Below are 22,078 nucleotides of genomic sequence, written 5' to 3'. Positions count from 1 at the left end.
TTGCCTGTGCTGACATGCACATCAGCAGTGCTTGTCAGAATGGTTAATGTTACCCCTCGAAAATGTGGAATGTTTCAATGGAAAACGCTTGCAATTCCCATTTTTTCCACTTACCCGCAAGAAACTACAAAAGATCATGAATTTAGCCCAATCTGTCGTGCAAACCAGCCTCCCATCCATTGACTGTATCTACACTTCCCGCTGCCTCGGAAAAGCAGCCAGCATAATTAAGGACCCCACGCACCCCGGACATTCTCTCTGCCATCTTCCATCGGGAAAAAGATACAAAAGTCTGAGGTCACGTATCAACCGACTCAAGGACAGCTTCTTCCCTGCTGTCATCAGACTTTTGAATGGACTTACCTCGCACTAAGTTGATCTTTCTCTACACCTAGCTATGACTGTAACACGACATTCTGCATCGTCTCCTTTCCTTCTCTATGAACGGTATGTTTTGTCTGTAAAGCGCGCAAGAAACAATACTTTTCTCTGTATACTGATACATGTGACAATAATAAATCAAATTATGCAGAGAAGGTTTCCCCCACTCCTCAAGCTAAGTTCTTTCACAATTGAAGAGTAGTCATTATTAATTGTACTGATGTGATTCATTGTGTCTGCCCTATCCCCTCATTTTGTTTCCTCTTGGCAGGTTTCTCTGCTTCCAGTTTTTCCATTTTCACATGTGACTGCACAGCACAACAAAACAAAAACAAAGTACTGTATAAGGTGGAACACTGAAATTAATGCTGGGAATACTCTGGCAGCATCTGTGGACAGAGAAACAGAGAACAGATTTTTTTCATTTTGTGTCTTAAATGTGAACTCAGGTGGCAAAAGCAGAGTGTAGCCCACCAGATTTTCCAGCCAAAGTGAAGGGGAGGGTCCCATGACCTCACACTGACCCAGCAACATCGGCTCCTGACTGACCGGGCCCTGATGTAAAGAAGGTAAAAATAAAAGAGGAACCCACCATGTGCACCACCCTCCCTACCATGGAAGCCCCCCCCCCACCCCACAACAGAATTCTGTCCCCACTCCCCACCCACACACAAACACAAAATCCCCAGCACCTCCCTCACAGTGCCAGCGTATTGCCCTGGCATGTCCCTCTCCTCTCTGGTGGGATCTATTTGTCAGTTCCCCGATTTTAAAAATCTGTTGTGAACCCTGCCGGGTGGGGGGAATTTCCTACATGAGGGAATGTTATAGCAGGGAGGCCTGCTAATTATATTAAAATGCATTCAAATGGGATTTCCATCATTGCATAGTGGGAATCCAGTTACATCACTGGCAGAGGGCTGGGACAATCGAGAGGGCAAATACTACCGATATAAAAGCCGCTTTGGGACTCTTTCTCAATATCCACCCACTGTCATTCCTGCTCATTGAAAACTGAGGTGGAAAATCCCCCCCCAGAGTTCATGTTTCAGGTTAATGAGCACCGTGACACAGTGGTTAGCACTGCTGCCTCACAATGTCAGAGACTTGGGTTCAATTTCAGTCTTGGGTCACTGTCTGTGTGGAGTTTGCACATTCTCCCCATGTCTGCGTGGGTTTCCCCTGGGTGCTCTGGTTTCCTCCCACAGTCCGAAAGATGTGCCGATTAGGTTGGCCATGTTAATTGCCTCTTAGTGTCAGAAGGACTAGCAGAGTAAATACAGGGGGTTATGTGTTTAGGGCCTGCATGAGATTATTGTCAGTTCAGGCTCGATGGGCTGAATGGCTTCCTTCTGCACTGTAGAGAGGTCGATGATTCTATGATCTTTCATCAGTAATATACATGGACAGCAATTGCAGAGTGAATGATGACTTTTAGCTTTGATTTGAAGCACTGGCTGGAATTTAATGTGGGTGACTGCAGGGATCTTGTCCCAAGTTTGTGAACCAGTGGAGGCATGTGTTATTTTCCTCTGTGAGGCCTAGTGATACTCAATCCCAATCGGCCAATGACCGGGGCAATATTGGGCCATCTGCCCGATTTTAAGTCCCCACTTGGGCAGAAATCTCAGACTGAGAGCAGCCAGCCAGTCAGAGACTGACAGCTCACCAGTACCAGCAGCTACAAGTGGGAACAGTGGCCACTGCCAGTAGTACAGTGGAGACTACCTAGAGGATCAGCAATGGACAGAGGTGAGTCTGGAAAGGATGGAGGGGGTTGCTGGCGAGGGATGCCAGTGAATGAGTGACTTTTCCCTGATAGTCCACCCAGCTTCGGCATATCAGGTTGGCAAGTCCCTGCCGGTGCTAATTGAATACCTGTGACAGTGGGATGAGGCCCTTGAGTGGCCCTGAAGGGTTACTTGAGAGGCTCACGGCAGGAAGGCCGTTTGCAAGCTTTTCTGTCCCAAAATCGATCTCTGAAGCTGAAAGGTTGGACTTCAAACAGAGTGATCTTAGGATTACTACCAGTGCCATGTGCTAGTCAGAGTAGAAACAGCAGGATACATAGGATGAATATGTGACTGAAAAGGTGGTATGAGGGGGAGGGTTTCAGATTCCTGGGGCATTGGGACTGGTTCTGGGGGAGATGGGACATGTACAAACTGGATGGGTTACACCTGGCAGGACCGGGACTGATGTCCTTTGCGGGGGGAGGTACTTGCTAGAGTGGTTGGGGAAGGTTTAAACCAAAATGGCAGGCGGATGAGAACCTTTGCAAGGATTCAGAGCGGGGGAAACTAAGAACAAGCAGAAAAGACAGTAAGGAGAATAAGGAAAGTGATAGAGGAATCAAGTGTCAGATTCAGATAGGGACGGAGTAAAAAATAGTAGGAAAGAGACAAGAAATGTTCAAAGGGTTCACCTTAAGGTTTTGTATCTGAATGCTCAGAGCATTCGAAACTAAATGGATGAATTATTTGCATAGATAGTTGTAAAGGGTTATGCTATAATTAGCGTTCCGGAGACGTGGCTTCAAGGTGGCCAAGGATGGAAACTCAGCATTGAGGGCTATTCAGTGTTTCGGAATGACAGACAGAAAGAAAAAGGTGGTGGAGTTGAATTGTTGATTAAGGATGATATTGATACGATATTGAGCAAAAATATTAGCATAGATAATCCGGAATCTATATGGGTCAAGTTAAGAAACAACAATGGGTAGAAAGCTGGTTAGCAGATAGGAAGCAAAGAGTTTGTATAAATGGGTCTTTTTCTGATTGGCAGTTAGTGGCTAGTGGGGTTCCACAAGGATCTGTGCTAGCACCCCATTTGTTCACATTATATATTAATGATTTGGAAGAGGGACCTTAATGTATTATCTTCAGATTTGCAGATGATACAAAGTTGGGCGGGAGGGTGAGCTGTGAGGTGGATGCAGAGATGCTTCAGCGTGATTTGGACAGGCTGAGTGTGTGGGCATATGCATGACAGATGCAGTATAACGTGGATAAACATGAGGTTATCCACGTAGGTAGCAATAACAGGAAGACAGATTATTACTTGAATTAGTGTAAATTGAGAGGGGTGGATACTCAGCGAGATCTTGGTGTCCTTATGCATCAGTCACTGAAAGTAAGTGCCCAGGTACAGCGGACAGTAAAGAAGACAAATGGTATGTTGGTCTTCACATCGAGAGGATTTGAGTATAGGGATAGGGATGTTTTGCTGCAATTGTATAGCGTGTTGGTGAGGCCGCACCTTGAGTATTGTGTGCGGTTTTGGTGTCGTTATCTGAGGAAGGGTGTCTTTACTATAGAGCGAGTACAGTGAAGGTTCACCAGGCTGATTCCTGGGATGGCAGGTCTGTCGTATCAGGAGAGATTAAGTGGGTTAGGATTATATTTACTGGAGTTTAGAAGAGTGAAAGGGGATCTCATAGGAACTTATAAAATTCTAACAGGGTTAGACAAGGTAGATTCAGAAAGAATGTTCCCGATAGTGGGAGAGTCCAGAACTAGGGATCATAATTTGAGGATAAGGGGTAAATCTTTTAGAACTGAGGTGAGGAGAAATTTCTTCACTCAGAGAGTGGTGAATGTGTGGAATTCACTACCACAGGAAGTAGTTGAGGCCAAAACATTGTCTGATTTCAAGAAAAAATTAGATATAGCTCTTGGGGCTAAAGGGATCAAGGGATATGGGGGGAAGGGGGGAATCAGGATATTGAATTTGATGAAAAATGAATGGTGGAGCAGGCTTAAAGGGCCGAATGGCCTTATCCTGCTTTTAGTTTCTATGTTTATGTTTCTAAACTCCAATGGATCAAGATGGCCTGATAGCACCAAACTTTAATTTCTTTAACATAAATAAATAGGGATCTAAAGCAGGAAGGTGGCTTTTATCGTACTCCTTCCTCGGGCCCTGATTCATTTATACTTATTTTGCCCTTGTTTTGTACCAAGTTTTATCATCAAACTGTTGAGCCAATTTCTCATGCACCTTAACCAGAAATAATGAGCTATTTTGTCCTCAGTGCCATTGGATATTTACTTACTTTCACTGAATTCGGATATGTTGAAAGTGTAAGACATCTGGGTGAAAGATGGATGAAATTCATTTCCTGGCGTAACTCTGACGTATACAGTTACTGTATCTAGGTGAGATAAATCGATATCATGAAATAACTAGTAAATTAGTAGCTTCCTATGTAATATGTCATATACAGCATGCAAATCTTTCAAAATTAGAACATGTTGTTTTTCAATTTTATTCCTGTAATGTTTGCTCTTAAAAATAATATATCTAGGAAACTAAAATCTCGAGGGCTAACGTAGATAGGCCATGGACATGCATGATTAAGCCATGTCCATTGACTGCCTACTTCATGCTGTCTCCTGTTCTAATGATTGCAATGTCTAATCAATGCTAACTGAACCATTAATGAGCTGGGCACACCACTTAAAGCAAGCCCGCACTGCTCAAAGCTGGTTTGCACCACCTAAAGGAGAGTTGTATTGTGGCTGAAATAGGTGGCTCAGAGTTCTGTAGGAACGGAATATGTAAATCAATCAGTGATTAACCTGCAAGTGGCTGATGGATCCTTCAAATAGGGGTTGAGGCGGGCTTGGGGGGGAGGGGCCCTCTCTGCTGATGAATGAATGTTCTCTTGTGCTTGGTTATGAGATAACATCAGCTGGAGCATTAAGCTCCAGAACAGCAGCGCTAACATTAAACACTGATACCATGAGCTGCCTGCTCTGCACGTCCAGTAGACACTCACTGTGTGGGCTGACACCTTCACCACAATGACACTCAGTGTCTCTCACACCAGATACCTACTCGCCTGCCGTGGATGCCATTTTGGGGTCAGTCGGGCATTCATAGCACCGATAAAACTGGGCACTAAGGAGCCAAATTTTCCGTCCTCGGAAATGTAAAATTCTTTTCTCTTGTCAATAATGTTGAATGACTAAATCAATTGCCCTTCCTGATGAGTTCCTAGCCAAAGGGCAGTTGCAAGATAAATTCCTAATTTAAAAATAAATTGGAAATATGACATTCAGAATATATGATTTGTAAATATATTCTAAAGTTTCATTATAAAACAATTTGTTGCAACGACCTTTTCAGACAGTGCATTTCAAATCATCATAACTTATAAGGTTAGTCACTTACCCTGGTAATATGGGGGGGCAATATCTGTGACAACTACCGACAACACATAGATATTGTTATCTTCAAGATTAGTAACAGCTTCAAAGTTCAACTTCCCAATAACCTACCAGAACAGAATGGAGGGTGTTAATTGTAATGGAGACTTCAGCATTGAAATAGCTCAACAACTAAATGAAAGTGCCTCAGCATTTGTGCTTGAAGTTTGAACAGCAGTCAGCATTGCAATAAGGTGATAATCTACCTCAGGAAGTCCACTTGACTATCTAACCTCCCCATCTCACCGATTAACTTCATTAATGGAAACTAAAAGGCGTGGTTAAAGCTTTTTGAATTCTTTTGCATTTTTTTCCCTCCCTCTTTGTCAAGGTATAGTTGCACAGGTGACAAAGATATGTCTATCGCTGCACCCAGAGATGCCTTGCTCAGGTAGCCCATGTCATGTGAAGGACACCACAAAGGGAGGTGGAGTTATAATCAGCAATTGCAATCAGATCTCCACCTTACGTGATAGTTTTAGCTGATTTTCACTCCCACCCCACCACCTTCCCAAGTCAGTGAGCACTGATGCCAAACGCAGCACCCCTCCTTCATACCACAGAAAATGCCAAGGCTTTTGCTAGGGATTATGATACAGTTCCAGACATTGCAGGTGCTTTCATCAGTGAACCATCAGACAGGCTTTACCTGGTTGTCATGGGAATGCATCTGAGATTTTTTTAAATGGAGGGTCAGTTTTTTCTATGAAGTCCTTATTTTACAATCTTAATAGACCAATTGATTTGGCATGATTTAAGTTTACATTTATTTATTAGTGTCACAAGTAGGCTTACATCAACACTGCAATGAAGTTATTGTGAAAATCCCCTAGTCACCACTCTCTGGCGCCTGTTTGAGTACACTGAGGGAGAATTTAGCACGGCCAATGCACCTAACCAGCATGTCTTTCGGACTGTGGGAGAAAACCGGAGCACCCGGAGGAAACCCATGCAGACACAGGGAGAATGTGCAGATTCTGCACAGACAGTGACCCAAGCCTGGAATCGAAGCCGGGTCCTTGGCGCTGTGAGACCTGTGCCACCATGATTTATCCCTATGTAGGCTGAAAAGTGAGACTCGCGTACCACAATAGTATCATTATTCTTCCCATTCAGAGCAAATCTTCCATTAGTCCTCAGCCCAGGCTGAAGTGAAGTAGTGAACTGGCTGTTTGCGAGATCCACATCATTATCTCGACAGGATATGGTAACAAGCGTTGTTCCCTCTTCAGTTTTTTCTGGTATCTGAATGCTGAGCAAAGGACAAAATGAGCAGTTAGTATTTTCAGAATTCAAAATCAGGACTTCCTTCTGAATTTCCTTCTTATATCTCTGTTATTAATTTTGAACAACAGTTTTTGTACAATACTTGTCACATTAAAAAACAAGGTGTGGCCAGGCACGTGGAAACAGGGCAGATATCTCACACAATGGAGCACCAGGATCAGTGGGAGTGCAAGAGGACCTGCAGGAATTGCACTGGTGCATAAGGACTATCAGATTTCCCATAGCATATTCCATATTCTCGTTCACAAGTGATGGTCAATGCTGTACACAGTGGAATGGAAATCCAGGGAAAAGTATTGATTGAAGCAGAATTTTACAGCCAGAAGTGAGGTTTGAAATGTCACTGCTGCCCTTTTGCTTCTATGTTTGGATTAATATAGGAAGTTAAGGCTTTATGGGATATATGAATGTGACTACAGCAATTTTTATGGTGCCGCATCCGTGATCTTGGAAGGATTTGATCCGCTGGCCAGCTCCCTTGAAGGACAGTCAATAATGTGATCCTATTGTGCCATTCTGTGCCCCTTGCAGAGTTTCATATCCCAATAGCGCTTTGAGCTGATAGTGGGGTTTGAAAGTTAAGAGAAATTAGCAATGCTCCTGGTACCTATCCAATCTTGCGTGGAAGGAAAGAGATGGAAAGTCTGGAGTGGATAGCACAATGGTTAGCATTGCTGCCTCACAGCGCCAGGGACCTGGGTTCGTTTCTTGGCTTGAGTCACTCTCTGCGTGGAGTTTGCACATTCTCCCCGTGTCTGCATGGGTTTCCTCTGGTTTCCTCCCACAGTCCAAAGATGTACAGGTTAGGTTGATTGGCCATGCTAAATTGGCCCTAGTGTCAGGGGATTAGCAGGGTAAAATATGTGGGATTACGGGAATAGGAACTGGGTGGGATTGTGGCTGGATGGGCTGAATTGTCTCCTTATTCACTGTAAGGATTCTATCAGTCAGTAGCTGTAAAAAGGCTTTGCTCATATCCTAGCTTACACCAAGTATATTTCACCCTTCACCTCAGAGTTTGCTGACCTATGTTGGCTCCTAGTCCACTAATGCTTCAATTTTAACATTCTCATCGTTGTACTAATATGCCTTTAAGGAATATCAACATGACATCATTCGAAGGGAAATGTGTCGTCATCCAGTCTTAGTTTCATTTTTCCTTTGAACAGAGCACAGACAACTCCTAATGTCTCCAAACTATGCAGCAATATAAGACTGTTCTCATGTGCCTCATCTTATTAAATGACACAATGTGTTTACCCAATCCCATATGAGTGATTGGTGCCTTGTGTTTTGTATAGTATATGAGTTCAAGGATTATATCGTCACAATGACACAACAATCCTTGTTTTCAAATGCCTCCATGATCTCGACCCCTTCTGATTTCTGTAACCTCCTCCAGTCCTACAATCCTTTGACAAATCCAATTTCCTTCCATTCTGTCCTCTACTGGCTGTGAGACTTGATTTAACATACTCTTTTGTTGTCTAGAAAGAGCTAGTGACAAAAAGATGCAGCCCAACTGCCACCACAGCAGTTAAAAGAGCTATCACTCTTAAAATCACTCACCTGATGAAGGAGCAGCACTCCAAAAGCTCGTGATTCCAAATAGACCTGTAGGACTTTAATCTGGTGTCGTGAGACTTCTTATTGTACTCTTAAAATAGATTTGAGGTCTGACTCCAGGTGACTACAAAATTCTGTAACTGTTTCCCTTCTGAATTATAAGATGTCTCGGTTGGATTGCTTTGGGTATTCATGATGGCAATGTAAAAATACTATTTTAAGCTCCTACGAAGTGAATGCATTTGCCTTGCCTGCTGGCTCCACAGCCAGCTCCTCTTCCTCTGGACCAGAAGATTGTTACGCCAGACTGGATACCAATGGACGCTAGTGAAGCTCTCGATAATCGGGGTGCCCTTGATAAGCAGTTAGTGATTAGAGATAGGGTGAAACTTCAACGAGGCATGAACTACACACTGGTGAAACTAAAAAGGGAGCACATCAGCTGGCATTAACCATTTTGAAAACCCAACATGGCTAAAGAAGCTATCAGCTAATGCATATTTTATAAGGACACAGAGTGATTTGAAGCATCATTCAGGCACTCTGTGGTTTTTGTCTCAATAGCCTTCATGAACACAATGGTGGCAGATCTCCTCAGTATCATAAAATGCCACGTGAAGAAGAACAGAACAAGACTGAGTATGTAATAATCTGCACAATTTGCCCAAATGTACATCCACATTGACAGTTGAACCCTGATACATGCTCAGTGTGGATGTATCGCCTTGGTTCTTGCCGACATAACCATCACCTCTTCCAGGACCAGGACTTCTAACTGATGACAAAATACTTTTAAAATGTGAAGAGTGTGTGTTTTTTTTCCCTTCTGTTTCCAGCATCCCGGTGCCACACAAACAAGGAGGAGATTCAAATCCAGGCTGACACAAGTATTCTTCAGTATTTTCTCCTTCAATACAAGCCCATGCCAATCAATCTTTTCAACTTTCAAAAAGTAAAGAACCTTATTAAACAAAGTCATCAAGTTAAAAATCTGTTCCAGTCTTGCCACAACCTGCACACAGAGCAAATCTCCCTCCTCCTGTAAATGACCAGTCCCCATTGTGCAATGAAATTTAACATTGCCCAGTCGAATTCTTCTGGTATTACAGGAACAAAATAGTTAACTAACAAGGTACCTGTGCGTATGTGGAAAACAGAAGGGCTGGTTATCGTTGATGTCTTTTATGATGACTATTACTGTCAGTGAAGCTGTATGTTCTCCAGAAGGGCTGTCTTTCGCAACAACGTCAAACTCTTGGGTTGGAATAACCCTGAAAGGTCCATTGTCTCTGTCAATTATAGCTGACACGATCAACTCACCTGTAACTGCAACAGAAAACCATCAGACCGCACGAAGGTTTTGCTTTTATAGACTTCTGAATATTTTTGGAAATAAAGCATTGCAAATATTAGTAAGAGGAATCCCTGCTGGAAACCTTTGGAGCACCAGGTCAAAGTAAGATCTAACTCAACTGTGACTCCATTCCCCTCCCTTATTCCAGTGCTAGAACAGCCTGTTGTCACTCAAACGTGACTGTGTTGGTTAGAATAGAATAGAATCATACAATCCCTACAGTGCAGAAGGAGGCCATTTGGCCCATCGAGTCTGCACTGGCAACAAGCCCACCCAGGCCCTACCCCATAACCCCATGTATTTACCCTGCTCGTGCCCCTGACTCTAAAGGACAATTTAACGTGGCCAATCTACCTAACCCACACATCTTTGGAATGTGGGAGGAAATCTGAGCACTCAGAGGAAACCCACGCAGACATGGGGAGAACATGCAAATTCCACACTGACAGTCACCTTCCCCGAAGCCGGGAATCGAACCCGGGTCCCTGGAGCTGTGAGGCAGCAGTGCTAACCATTGTGCTACCGTGCCGCCCCTACAGGAGTGCTGCTATCTTTTCAAATGCACTCCAGCAAGGTGTCAATCCATTCAGTAAAACTGGGTGTGGTAAAGTGACTCCTTTATGGGCCACATGATCGTGAGGGGGCGCTGGAAGCTGAAATAATCAGGAGGAAGGGTGTGCCTCCGGGAATGGGGAGGAATCTCAGTTGGAGCCAGCGAGGAAAAGAGAGTAGTTCAGTCAGACCCTTACCTTGTATATGTACGATATTGATAATTATTCATTCTTAACGAAGCCACAATGAGTCACCTTCGACCCATTGCGCCATGTAAATTAAGAAGTAAAGAGAAGGAATAATGGAGAACACTTTGGGTTTTGGCTGGTGAATAAAGCGAGCTGGAAGAATTAGTGAAAGTGCAAAAAGATACAAGTGTTGCTGCAATTATACAAGGCATTGGTGAGATCGTTCTGGAGAATTGTGTACAGTTTTGTTCCCCTTATTTGAGGAGGGATGTAATGGCATTAGAGGAAGTTCAGAGGAGGTTCGTTAGATTGATTCCAGAGATGAGGGGTTTGTCGTATGAAGAGAGATTGAGCAGTTTAGGCCTGTACTCTCTAGAGTTTAGAAGAATGAGAGGAGCTCTAATTGAGGGATATAAGGTGATAAAAGGTATTGATAAAGTAGACATGGAGAGGATGCTTCCTCTTGTGGGGCCATCTGGAGCAAGAGCTCATAGTTTTAGGATAAGGGGTAACCGATTTAAAACAGAGATGAGGAGAAACTACAGGGGCGATTCTCCCAGCCCGCTGCACTGCTCTAGCAGAGGCCGTTTAGCGGGCTCCCCACCTTGCGTGCCACAGCCTCTGCGAGTCTCCGGAGCCAGGATTTCCAGTGTCATCAACTCCATGCCTGAAATCGATGCGGAGCTGATCTCCATATTTATACCTGCATTTGAATCCCATTAGTAGGCCTGGGAATGGAGTCTCCGGGTCCACTAACCTACCCCCCTCCCCCATCACTGCCAGGAGTGGTTCACTTCACCGGGTTTACAACAGTTCTCCACTAATGGGGAACAAGCGGCCCGACCCCGCTAGAGTGAAGGGTGGCCGTGGAGGCCTACCCAGCAGGTCAGGGGTAAGGGGGGGTGCCCCTGGGCATTGCCAACATCGCAGTGCCAGCTTGGCCCCCTGGCACTGCACAAAGGGCAAAGTGGCAATGCCCAAGGGGCAACCTGGCATCAGGCAGTGCCAAGGGGGGGCAGGGCCAGAGGGGTGGAGGGTCCCGCTGCCACTCTGCAGTCGGGATCAGTGGCAGAGGAAGGGGAGGGGGTAATCGCAAGCTTGGGATGGAGGGGGCTGCCGGGGGGGAGGGGGGGGGGGTTGGAGCTGCAGGGGAGAGTGAGGGGGGAGAGTCAGGACTGGCCCCGAGATATCCAGGAGGTCAATGATTGGGGTGTCGTGAGGCTGGCCAACAATCAGGACACCAGCAGTGTGGGGCTACTGTGCATGCGCTAATCTCCTCCATGACAGATCAGCGCATGCGCAGTGGCCCGCTCAGCACTATGCTGCCAGTCTCTCCAGCGGGAAAAAGCCCCGCTCCCTGGGTTTTAGCATGAATCTCCCTGAGGCAACAACCAACAGGAGTTACTCCCGTTTTTACGCGAATTCGGCTCTTAGAATTTTTTTGGAAGAATCCCAGCCTACTTCTCTCAAAGTGTCATGAATCTGGGGAATTCACTACTCCAGAGTGCAGTGGATACTGGGATATTGGGCGGAATTTTACAAGATTGATTCTAACTGAGAGAAAATGGGAGACCTCCTGATTCCTGTTTGGGTGAGTTTTCACACTCAATCTTATGCACTTTGTCTTTGAAAATATGGGCTAGACTGTTTCTAGCTGCTGCAGACAGTGGGCTGGGCTTAATTCACCAGCCTGCCAGGAGAGGGAGTTATTGCGCATGTGCAGACCACTGAAGTTGCATATTTGCAATTCCAAAAGCAGGGGTCTGACAGAGAGAGAGAGAGAAAGATGACAGACCCCTGCTGCTAAGTTTAAGATTTAAGTTTATTTATTTGTGTCACAAGTAGGCTTACATTAACACTGCAATGAAGTTACTGTGAAAATTCCCGAGTCACCACACTCCGGTGCCTGTTTGGGTACACTGAGGGAGAATTTAGCATGGCCAATGCACCTAACCAGCATATCTAACCACACATGGCAGTGGGCCCCCCTGCCTCCCCGAATCACGTTGCAGAGTGGCAGCAGACCCACTCTTCCCCCATCGGGCTACCCCTTCAGACCCCACCCCATTCAGGCCGCACCCTATAACCTCCATCCCCATAAGCCCCGCCCCCTGGCTGCCTAGTCTGGCAGTGCCAAGGTGCCCAGTGGGCATTGCCCAGGTGCCAGGCTGGCAGTGCCAAGGTACCATGGTAGCACTGTCAGGCTGGCACTACCCAAGGGGCACCTTCCTTGCTCTTGTCTTCTCCTGGGGGTCTCAATGGCCTAGTGAGGTCAACAGGACTGTTCCCTGTTCGTGGGGAACAGGTGTTTTCCTCGCCGGAGAGAACCTCTCTGATGAGGCCATAAAGGCAAGTGTGCCTGGACGATTGAGCGAAGAGCTCACTAAACACATGTAAATTCAAATTTAAATATATTTAAATAAATTATTCAGCCTCTCACCCATTTCCACCAAGAGGATGACCTCGCCGGAAATCTGGCTCTCGTAAAATTGTGAGAGCCGAGAATTTAGGATCATGCCGACTCCTCGGCTCTCACACGATTTTACCGACTTGCTCTGTCCATTGATGCACAGGGCGAGCCGGTAAAATTCTGCCCATTGAATAAATTTGAGGAGGAGGTGGACAGATTTTTAATTAGTAATGGGTTGCAGTGTTATGGAGAACGGCAGGAAAGTGGAGTTGAGGCTGTGATTAGATCAGCCATGATCATATTGAATGGCAGAGCAGGCTCGAGGGACTGAATTGCCTATTCCTGTTCCTAATTCTTATCTTCGTACAAAGATGGTTCCCGACCTGTGGAGATTACAGCCATCAAAGATTGAACAGCTTGGAGCTTCTGTTTGGAAAAAGTGAAGGCTTCGAGGAGACCTGATAGAGGTCTTGACCCTATCCAATCCATTCTTCATTGTAAAGGCAATGAGAATGTTTCCACGAGTTGGGAGCATAAATATAAGATAGCTACTGAAGAATCCAATAAGAAAATAAGGAAGGATTTTTTTTCCAGAGTGGTTAAAATATGCAACTTGCTTTTACAGGAAGTGGATAAAACAAAGATGCTTTCAAAAGGAAAGCAGATGGGTACATGAGTAAGGAAAGGAATATAAATCCTTGCTTAATGCTGTTAATTGATTCCTGGAAAACACAACATTGTGTGGAACAAAGGGTGGAATTCTCCCTTGGCCCTGCTGGTGGATTCAATGGTAGGCGCGGGAGGAGAATGAGTCACGATTCCAAAAATTAGTTTTACGCTGGTGTGAATTTCCACTGATGCCCGCCATGACAGATCAGAAAACTCGCTAGAGGCTGGCAGGAAATGGATTTGCATCCCATTAATAGGATGCAAATAAAGGCCCAAACAGAATCTCCCACCCCCCAAACCCACACTCCCGATTCACTGCAACAACTATGCGGTCCAGCATGCAGAAGTCAGGACTCTCCTGAAGAATGCCTGGGGCCACTTCTGCAGTTCAGGATGGAGGCCGCCAGCAACCATAGACCCCAGAATTTCACAGCAGTGCATGGGGGGAGCGTATACAGTGGGTCTCTCAGATTCATTGTCATCGAGGAGGTCCATGTTCCAGCCTTAGTGTTCCTGGAGGTCCATCTTCTTTCTCAGAAGGTCCATCTTCTTTCTTCAACATTGGGTTGGTGATTTTGGGTGCTTTTTCAATATGGCACCCAAATATGATGGCAGAACTCATACCAACATGCCCGTCTTGCCATGGAATACAAGTGCAAAACCCCTGGGTGCTTAATTAAGGAGGTCAGCACCAAAAGATATGGCGTGGTTTCCTGTCGACTGCCGTGGGAAATACTCTCCATTCCTGCCCCCACCATGGGACTTGTCCCAGAGCAGAGAATTCTGCCCAGTTTGTCTGAGGCTCATAACCCCCTCGCAAGATTGCCTGCCCATCTTGCCCAGTTCTCACAGGCTCAACACATGGTTTAACATGGGAAAATCCAGACACACGGTAACATCAACATGAAACTGCAGCAGGACGATGAGAAAGCAGGGTTCTAATTAGAGAGTGACGTTAACACAAAATGGCATTGTGCAGGGAGGACTTCCTGTGTGCTGAAAGGCTGAGATGAGACAAATGGAATCGAAACAGAGAATAAACACCAGCGCAGAAAGAAAGGAAAAACTGGGTCAAAGAGCCTATTTCTGTGTCGCATATTATATATGTGATTCTTCTGACAGCCCAATTGTTTCTTTTTCCTTTGCCAATCTGTTGTGTCGTATTTGGAATTATGTGAACATCTTAATAGAATTTGTCATTTATTAACCTACAACAGAAAAAATAGTGAGCCTTCTAATATTTTACTGATACTCATGCAAAACATCATAAAGTTTGTAAAAACCTTTTTCTGAGTCATGTGGCCCCATTTATTCCACAGATCTTACATTGTAAAATGTGCTTAAATCTCCAAATGCTAATTGTCAGAGAGGTTTACAGCATGGAAACAGGCCCTATAGCCCAACTTGTCTGTGCCGCCAAGTTTTTACCACTAAGCTAGTCCCAATTGCCCACATTTGGCCCATATCCCTCTATACCATCTTACTCATGTAACTGTCTAAATGCTTTTTAAAAGACAAACTTTTACCCGCCTCGACCACTGCCTCTGGCAGCTCGTTCCAGACACTCACCACCCTCTGTGAAAAAATTGCCCCTCACATTATTTTGCTTGTTTACCAGTCTTATTCATACAGATTCTTTGGTGGGATTTTAAAAAATGAATCCGGCATGAATGATATACTTTCCTGTCCCCTATGATTAATGAATACATGCCCAAACATTATGGGCGCAATTTTCCGAAAAATAAACTAAGTGCCCAAAGGGTGGGAAAACAAGAGCTGGCGAGCTTACTAAAATGAATTTCTGGCATTCTGTGCAGCACAGAGGCCATAAGGGGATTTACGCTGCCAAGAGGGTAATGCCACAAGAAGATGAATGACCTACTCCATTCTGTCAGGGTTTCCTCTCTGCACTCCACATTGCCATCTTGGAATGCCACCTTGACCCCCACATGCTGCCACCTGGCAAGGCCCGGATCATTGTCCTGGCCATGTATTAATACCACGGCCCTATCCTTTCAGGAACATCATCCAAACAGCCTGGCCTGTCCACCAGCAGGGTCCCACCATCCATCCTCAAATCAACATCGGAGGACATCTCAGAGGAGGACACTGAAGAGGTGTCATGGCTACCACTCAAACCATCCACCAGTGCAGAGACACACACCTCGGTAGCAGGAAGGCTTCTGGACCACCATCTAGTGAGCACCGTATTGCTTCTGATGCACATTAGTTGGAGGCAGGAATGTCTCAGGGATCAGACAGCCGGATCCCAGGTTTCAGCTGTACCCCAGGCACGTGCCACGCGTCTGGACATGTTCATCCCTCAGCTGCTAGAGATGCAAAGGCAAAGCCGGGAGTACCAGAAAGGGGTGTCACACTGTCATTCATGCGAGTGCGGGGCCAAATGGAGGAGTACCAAAACCTTTTGTTGCAGCAGATGGTACCGGCAATGTGTGGCACCCAGGCCAACATTGCAAGAGTGGTGTCTGCAATGGAAAGCCTGGGGCTAGTAGTAAGATCCATGGTGGGGAAACTCCAAAGCAGTGCTCAATTCCAGAGTGCCATGGCTGAGGGCTTCAACTGCATGGTGCAGACACTGGCGGGCCTGTGTCTGCACCAGAGGATGCCAGGTGCCCCTCCATCCCATGGAGTAACCCAGAGGCCCACGAGCACCCAGAGGGAGAAGGATCCTCTGAAGCACATCCCGGGGTTCTTCTACCCAGGAGAGCCTGGCAGTGACCAGCCAATCTGAATCCCCCCTTTCTGAGACCCATGCAACTCAGGCACAGTGAGCTGAACAGGGTCACGCGACAACACCAGCGCCACCCAAAACTAGGCTGGGGCCCCCGACATCCTCCAGAGGACGCCCACCAAGGGCATCTCAGGCAACAGGGTATAGAAGACAGCAGGCAGCCGCCACATCTGATGTGCATCCTGGGGACACACCTAGATATAGTGGGAGGATTTGCAAGTGTAAGGAATTGTAGCGGCACAGTGTGGGCATGGGTGAATTTAGGCATTAGTCGTTGGGGAGCATTGTCACTTGTCAAATTTTGGGGTGTTACTGAATTAAATGTTATTGTTGTTCACGACTTTAATGCCACAGACTCTTAAATCTACCCCCAGTGGAATGACACTTCTCCCCATCTGGACAGTTATCCTCACTGGGCCTCAATGTCAGGCAGACGGTTTGGCCCCCACATTGAGAACATTTTGTTTGCAGTGATAGAACTGAGGCACGATTCAGTGAACCCGAGACCCTCGCCCCTAATCCCCCACCAAGCTGAGAGCCCTGGCACCTGAGGCTGACACCTAGCCTTGACTTTGAGACTGTGAGGAGCTGATGTTGCTGAGGGTTAATTCTTTAGGGCCAATTTGTGTCACAAGCCTGAATCTCAGGAATGTAACAAGGCACAATTGTTTTCTCCGTCAGGGAGTGGCAGAGTTAACAGGCACCCTGCTTAGTCAGACTGGATAATTCAGAGAGTTCATTGCTGTCATTCCTCTGTATTTAAGCGGACTGGATAGCTAATCTTTAGGTTGACATCCCACCTCCATTCCACCCTCAGATTGGGCAGAGTTGCTTTTTCTTTCAAGGTCTTATCCACTCAGCCCATCCGGCCTGGCTCCAATCACATTCCATTCCCTTCCCCATGTGTCCCACAGCTGCCTTGGTACCAGACACAGAGTCTCACAGCACAAACTGCAAACTTCAAGACCACTGACATCAGCCGCAAAGTAAAGCCATCTGCCCCCCGATAGCTGACCAGGGGTGGCACAGTGGTTAGCACTGCTGCCTCACAGCGCCAGGGACCCAGGTCCGATTCCCGGCTTGGGGTCACCGTCTGTGTGGAGTTTGCACATTCTTCCCGTGTCTGCGTGGGTTTCCTCCGGGTGCTCCAGTTTCCTCCCACAGTCCAAAGATGTGCGGCTTAGGTGGATTGGCCATGCTAAATTGCCCCTTAGTGTTAGGGGGATTAGTTAGGGTAAGTGCATGGGGCTATGGGGATAGAGCCTGGGTGGATTGTGGTTGGTGCTGACTCGATGGGCCGAATAGTAATTATTCATATCGATATAATTATCCTTCTGCACTGTGAGATTCTATGATTCTCTCACCAACCCCCAGCTCCCGGAGCTGCACAGAGGCCTCTGCCCCCTTTGTCTCCCTGGTGCTCAGTTTAGACAGTGGTACACATCTCCTTCCTCCCTCTGGGGAGGTCATGGTGCCTGGTTCCCATTTTCAAAGAGCAGTAGTGATTAACGCTAGCATGACGTCATGGCTGGAGGGTAGGAAGATTTGATGAGGGTTGAAGATGCGGCATTAAGCCCGCTAAGTATATGATAATACATTCCAATTCACGTTAATCAAGTTGGTGCCCTTCCTGAGTGTGAATCTGATTGTGTCATTGGGGAGAGCCCGGGAAAATCGTGATAAGAAATCTTGCCGGTGCAAATCCTGTTTAACCTCTCAGGAGATTTAGTGGCCATTACGGGATTTGCACCCATCGTTGTCAGGCCCAGTAAATCACACCCATGGAGTTTATGCTTTGTACAGGTCTTTGGTTTCTGAACCTGGGCGCAATCCCAAAATAGTTGGTACATTTTAAATTCTAAGTTCGGATGATGTTTTAATGGAGGAGCTTGACTTTCATTTCACATACCCGAGTTAATAGTGATGTACCGATTTGCAGGGCTCATAACATAAATCAAACTGCTCGATGCACTATCATCATCAGAATCATAGGCTGTGACCTTCCCAATGACTGAGTGTGGGGGCTTTTCTTCTGATATTTCAAATATTGTTTTGTTTCTGGAACAGATAACAAGAAAAATTACAACAGCTGGCACATCATGTACCAATTCAGAATCATAGAGTTTTTATGGCACAGAAGGAGTCCATTTGGCCCATCATGTCGGCACCAGCTCTCCAGATGAGCATTCTGACTTAGCACTATTCTCTTGCCTTTGTTTCCATTCAAACAATCATCCAACGCCTCCTTGAATGCCTCAGTTGAACCTGCCTCCATCACACTTCCAGACAGTGCATCCCAGACCCAAACCACTCACTGTAAAAAAGGTTTTCCTGGCATCACATTTGCTTCTTTTGCAAATCACATTAAATCTGTGCCCTCTCATGTTTGATCCTTTTATGAGCGGGAACAGTTTCTCCCTATCTACTCTGTCATAAATTATAACGATGTGGAGATGCCGGCGTTGGACTGGGGTAAACACAGTAAGAAGTTTAACAACACCAGGTTAAAGTCCAACAGGTTTATTTGGTAGCAAAAGCCACACGAGCTTTCGGAGCTCCAAGCCCCTTCTTCAGGTGAGTGGGAATTCTGTTCACAAACTGGAAACAACTCACTGAAACAACTATATGATGACATCAACAAGTTCCATCCCACCATCAGACTCACCATAGACTACTCTCCGGAATCGGTTGCATTCTTGGACACGCGCATCTCCATTAAGGACGGTCACCTCAGCACCTCACTGTACCGCAAGCCCACGGATAACCTCACGATGCTCCACTTCTCCAGCTTCCACCCTAAACACATTAAAGAAGCCATCCCCTACGGACAAGCCCTCCGAATACACAGGATCTGCTCGGATGAGGAGGATCGCAACAGACACCTCCAGATGCTGAAAGATGCCCTCATAAGAACAGGATATAGCGCTTGACTCATTGATCGGCAGTTCCGGCGCGCCACAGCGAGGAACCGCACCGACCTCCTCAGAAGACAAACACGGGACACAGTGGACAGAGTACCCTTCGTCGTCCAGTACTTCCCCGGAGCAGAGAAGCTACGGCATCTCCTCTGGAGCCTTCAACATGTCATTGATGAAGATGAACATCTCGCCAAGGCCATCCCCACACCCCCACTTCTTGCCTTCAAACAACCACACAACCTCAAACAGACCATTGTCCGCAGCAAACTACCCAGCCTTCAGGAGAACAGTGACCACGACACCACACACCCTGCCACAGCAACCTCTGCAAGACGTGCCGGATCATCGACACGGATGCCATCATCTCATGTGAGAACACCATCCACCAGGTACACGGTACATACTCTTGCAACTCGGCCAACGTTGCCTACCTGATGCGCTGCAGGAAAGGATGTCCCGAGGCATGGTACATTGGGGAAACTACGCAGACGCTGCGACAACGGATGAATGAACACCGCTCGACAATCACCAGGCAAGACTGTTCTCTTCCTGTTGGGGAGCACTTCAGCGGTCACGGGCATTCTGCCTCTGATATCCGGGTAAGCGTTCTCCAAGACGGCCTTCGCGACACACGACGGCGCAGAGTCGCTGAGCAGAAACTGATAGCCAAGTTCTGCACACACGAGGACGACCTCAACCGGGATATTGGGTTCATGTCACACTATTTGTAACCCCCACAGTTGCCTGGACCTGTAGAGTTTCACTGGCTGTCTTGTCTGGAGACAATACACATCTTTTTAGCCTGTCTTGATGCTCTCTCCACTCACGTTGTTTTGTTTCTTAAAGACTTGATTAGCTGTAAGTATTCGCATTCCAACCATTATTCATGTAAATTGAGTTTGTGTCTTTATATGCCCTGTTTGTGAACAGAATTCCCACTCACCTGAAGAAGGGGCTAAGAGCTCCGAAAGCTTGTGTGGCTTTTGCTACCAAATAAACCTGTTGGACTTTAACCTGGTGTTGTTAAACTTCTTAATAAATTATAACAACAGCAAAACCAGTGAATCCATTTGTCTGAAATTGTAACCAAAAATCAAGGTAAAGATGAATCCCATACACTTTCTCAAGTAAATTTTCATAATCAAAGGATAAGTTGTAAATCAGGTATGATAGTGTGGTGGGGGGTTCTGCTACAGGATGAATCAGTCAGAGCACGAGCTTAAATCCCATTAAGGTGTATATTTTTTTTAAATTTGGAAATCAAAAGCTGGCATCAATAAAAATGACCATGAAGCCCTCAGAGTCAAGTGATTGATTACAGTCCATGAGGGAAGAGAACATATTGTCCTTCCTAATTTCATCCAGTATGGTTTACCCTTAAGTGTGCTCTGAAGTGGTTTAGCAAGCCATCCAGATACATCAAATCTGTTACCAGGAGTCCAGGAAGAAGAGCGTCGCCACCTCCAGGGTAACTAGGATTGAGCAATAAAATGTCGACCTTACCAGCAATGCCAACATCCCGAGAAAGAATACTTTTTTAAATGAAAGCAATCTGAAATAAAAATAGCAATGCATGGAAATATACTTCTCATCAATTTAAAGGGGAAAGAAAAGTTAATGTTCTTAAGTGCCTCTCTTCATCAGAACTTATCCATCAGGATTAGTTAACAGTCACTAATTGAAATGTAGCTATAAAACATAGGAGCAGAAGTAGGCCATTCAGCCCATTCAGTCTGCTCCGCCATTCAACGAAATCATGATTGATCTGAAATGATAATCCTCGACTCCACTTTCCTGCCTTTCCCCATAACCCTTGATTCCCTTACTGATTAAAAATCTGTCTATCTCAGCCATGGACACACTTAACAACTCAGGCTCTACAGACCTCTGCTGTAAAGAATTCCACAGATTCACTAGCCTCAGAGAAGAAATTCCTCCTCATTTTAAGTGGGTGACCTCTTGCTCTGAGATTATGTCCTCTGGTCCTAGACTGTCCCACAAGGAGAAACAACCTCCCAGCATCTATCATGTCAAGCCCCCAGAGAATTCTATATTTCTCAATAAAGTTGCCTCTCATTCTTCTAAATTCCAACGCACACAGGCCCAACTTACTCAACCTCTCCTCAAGAAAATCCACCCATATCCAGAATCAACCTAGTGAACCTTCTCTGGACTGCCTCCTGCGCATATTGTTTTATTATGGAATAGGGTCAAAACTTTTAACCTTATTTTCATAGCCCTTTTTCTTACAGCTGCATGTGCCTTGACTGTTCATCTAGCAGTAAGGATTTTCAGTCACAAGCAATAAAAGAACTAACTTCAGAAAGTAAATGAAAGAAAAATGTTTAATAAAGAAACTTCATTACACCAGCAGTTCAGGGCCATACCCTGGGCCACACAAGCTCCCACAATCCCCATCTGCTTTCTATTTATACCAGGTCAGCTGACCATCACATCATTTTGCCATTGGTTACATTGTCTACTGGGTCAGCTGACCCTCACAGCATGTTACCGTTGGTTACATTGTGACATTGATGAAAGGTTTTCACTGAGCATTCACCTGAGAGCGAAGGAAAAAATAATATTTATGTACTTACTGCTTAAAGACAGGCCAATTGTCATTCACATTAATTAAATTAACCACCACAATCCCAGAGATGCTATGACCTGTTGCATCCTTTACTGTCACCAATACAATGAAGCTGTTAAAAATATATATAAATCAGTAATCCATATATTAAATGGTAAATGAATGAACAAAAAAGATAATTTTGAAAGGGAAAGGAAAATA

General features: G+C 45.6%; 1 protein-coding gene across 1 annotated transcript in view; it reads right to left on the bottom strand.

Annotated features, from left to right (window-relative positions):
* Positions 1-22,078, bottom strand: part of LOC144499225 (cadherin-related family member 3-like) — a 77,389-nt gene that overhangs the window by 15,047 nt on the left and 40,264 nt on the right. Inside the window, exons 9-15 of the mRNA XM_078221344.1 lie at positions 18,279-18,427; positions 12,979-13,128; positions 9,581-9,770; positions 6,678-6,843; positions 5,557-5,659; positions 4,436-4,534; positions 2,304-2,366 (exon numbers count right to left, since the gene is read on the bottom strand). Of these exons, the coding sequence (XP_078077470.1) occupies positions 2,304-2,366; positions 4,436-4,534; positions 5,557-5,659; positions 6,678-6,843; positions 9,581-9,770; positions 12,979-13,128; positions 18,279-18,427 (920 nt within the window). The remainder of the gene's footprint in view (positions 1-2,303; positions 2,367-4,435; positions 4,535-5,556; positions 5,660-6,677; positions 6,844-9,580; positions 9,771-12,978; positions 13,129-18,278; positions 18,428-22,078) is intronic.

Source organism: Mustelus asterias, chromosome 9 (assembly GCF_964213995.1).
Source record: "Mustelus asterias chromosome 9, sMusAst1.hap1.1, whole genome shotgun sequence".
Taxonomy (NCBI): domain Eukaryota; kingdom Metazoa; phylum Chordata; class Chondrichthyes; order Carcharhiniformes; family Triakidae; genus Mustelus; species Mustelus asterias.
This window is presented reverse-complemented; position numbering and strand designations above follow the sequence as displayed.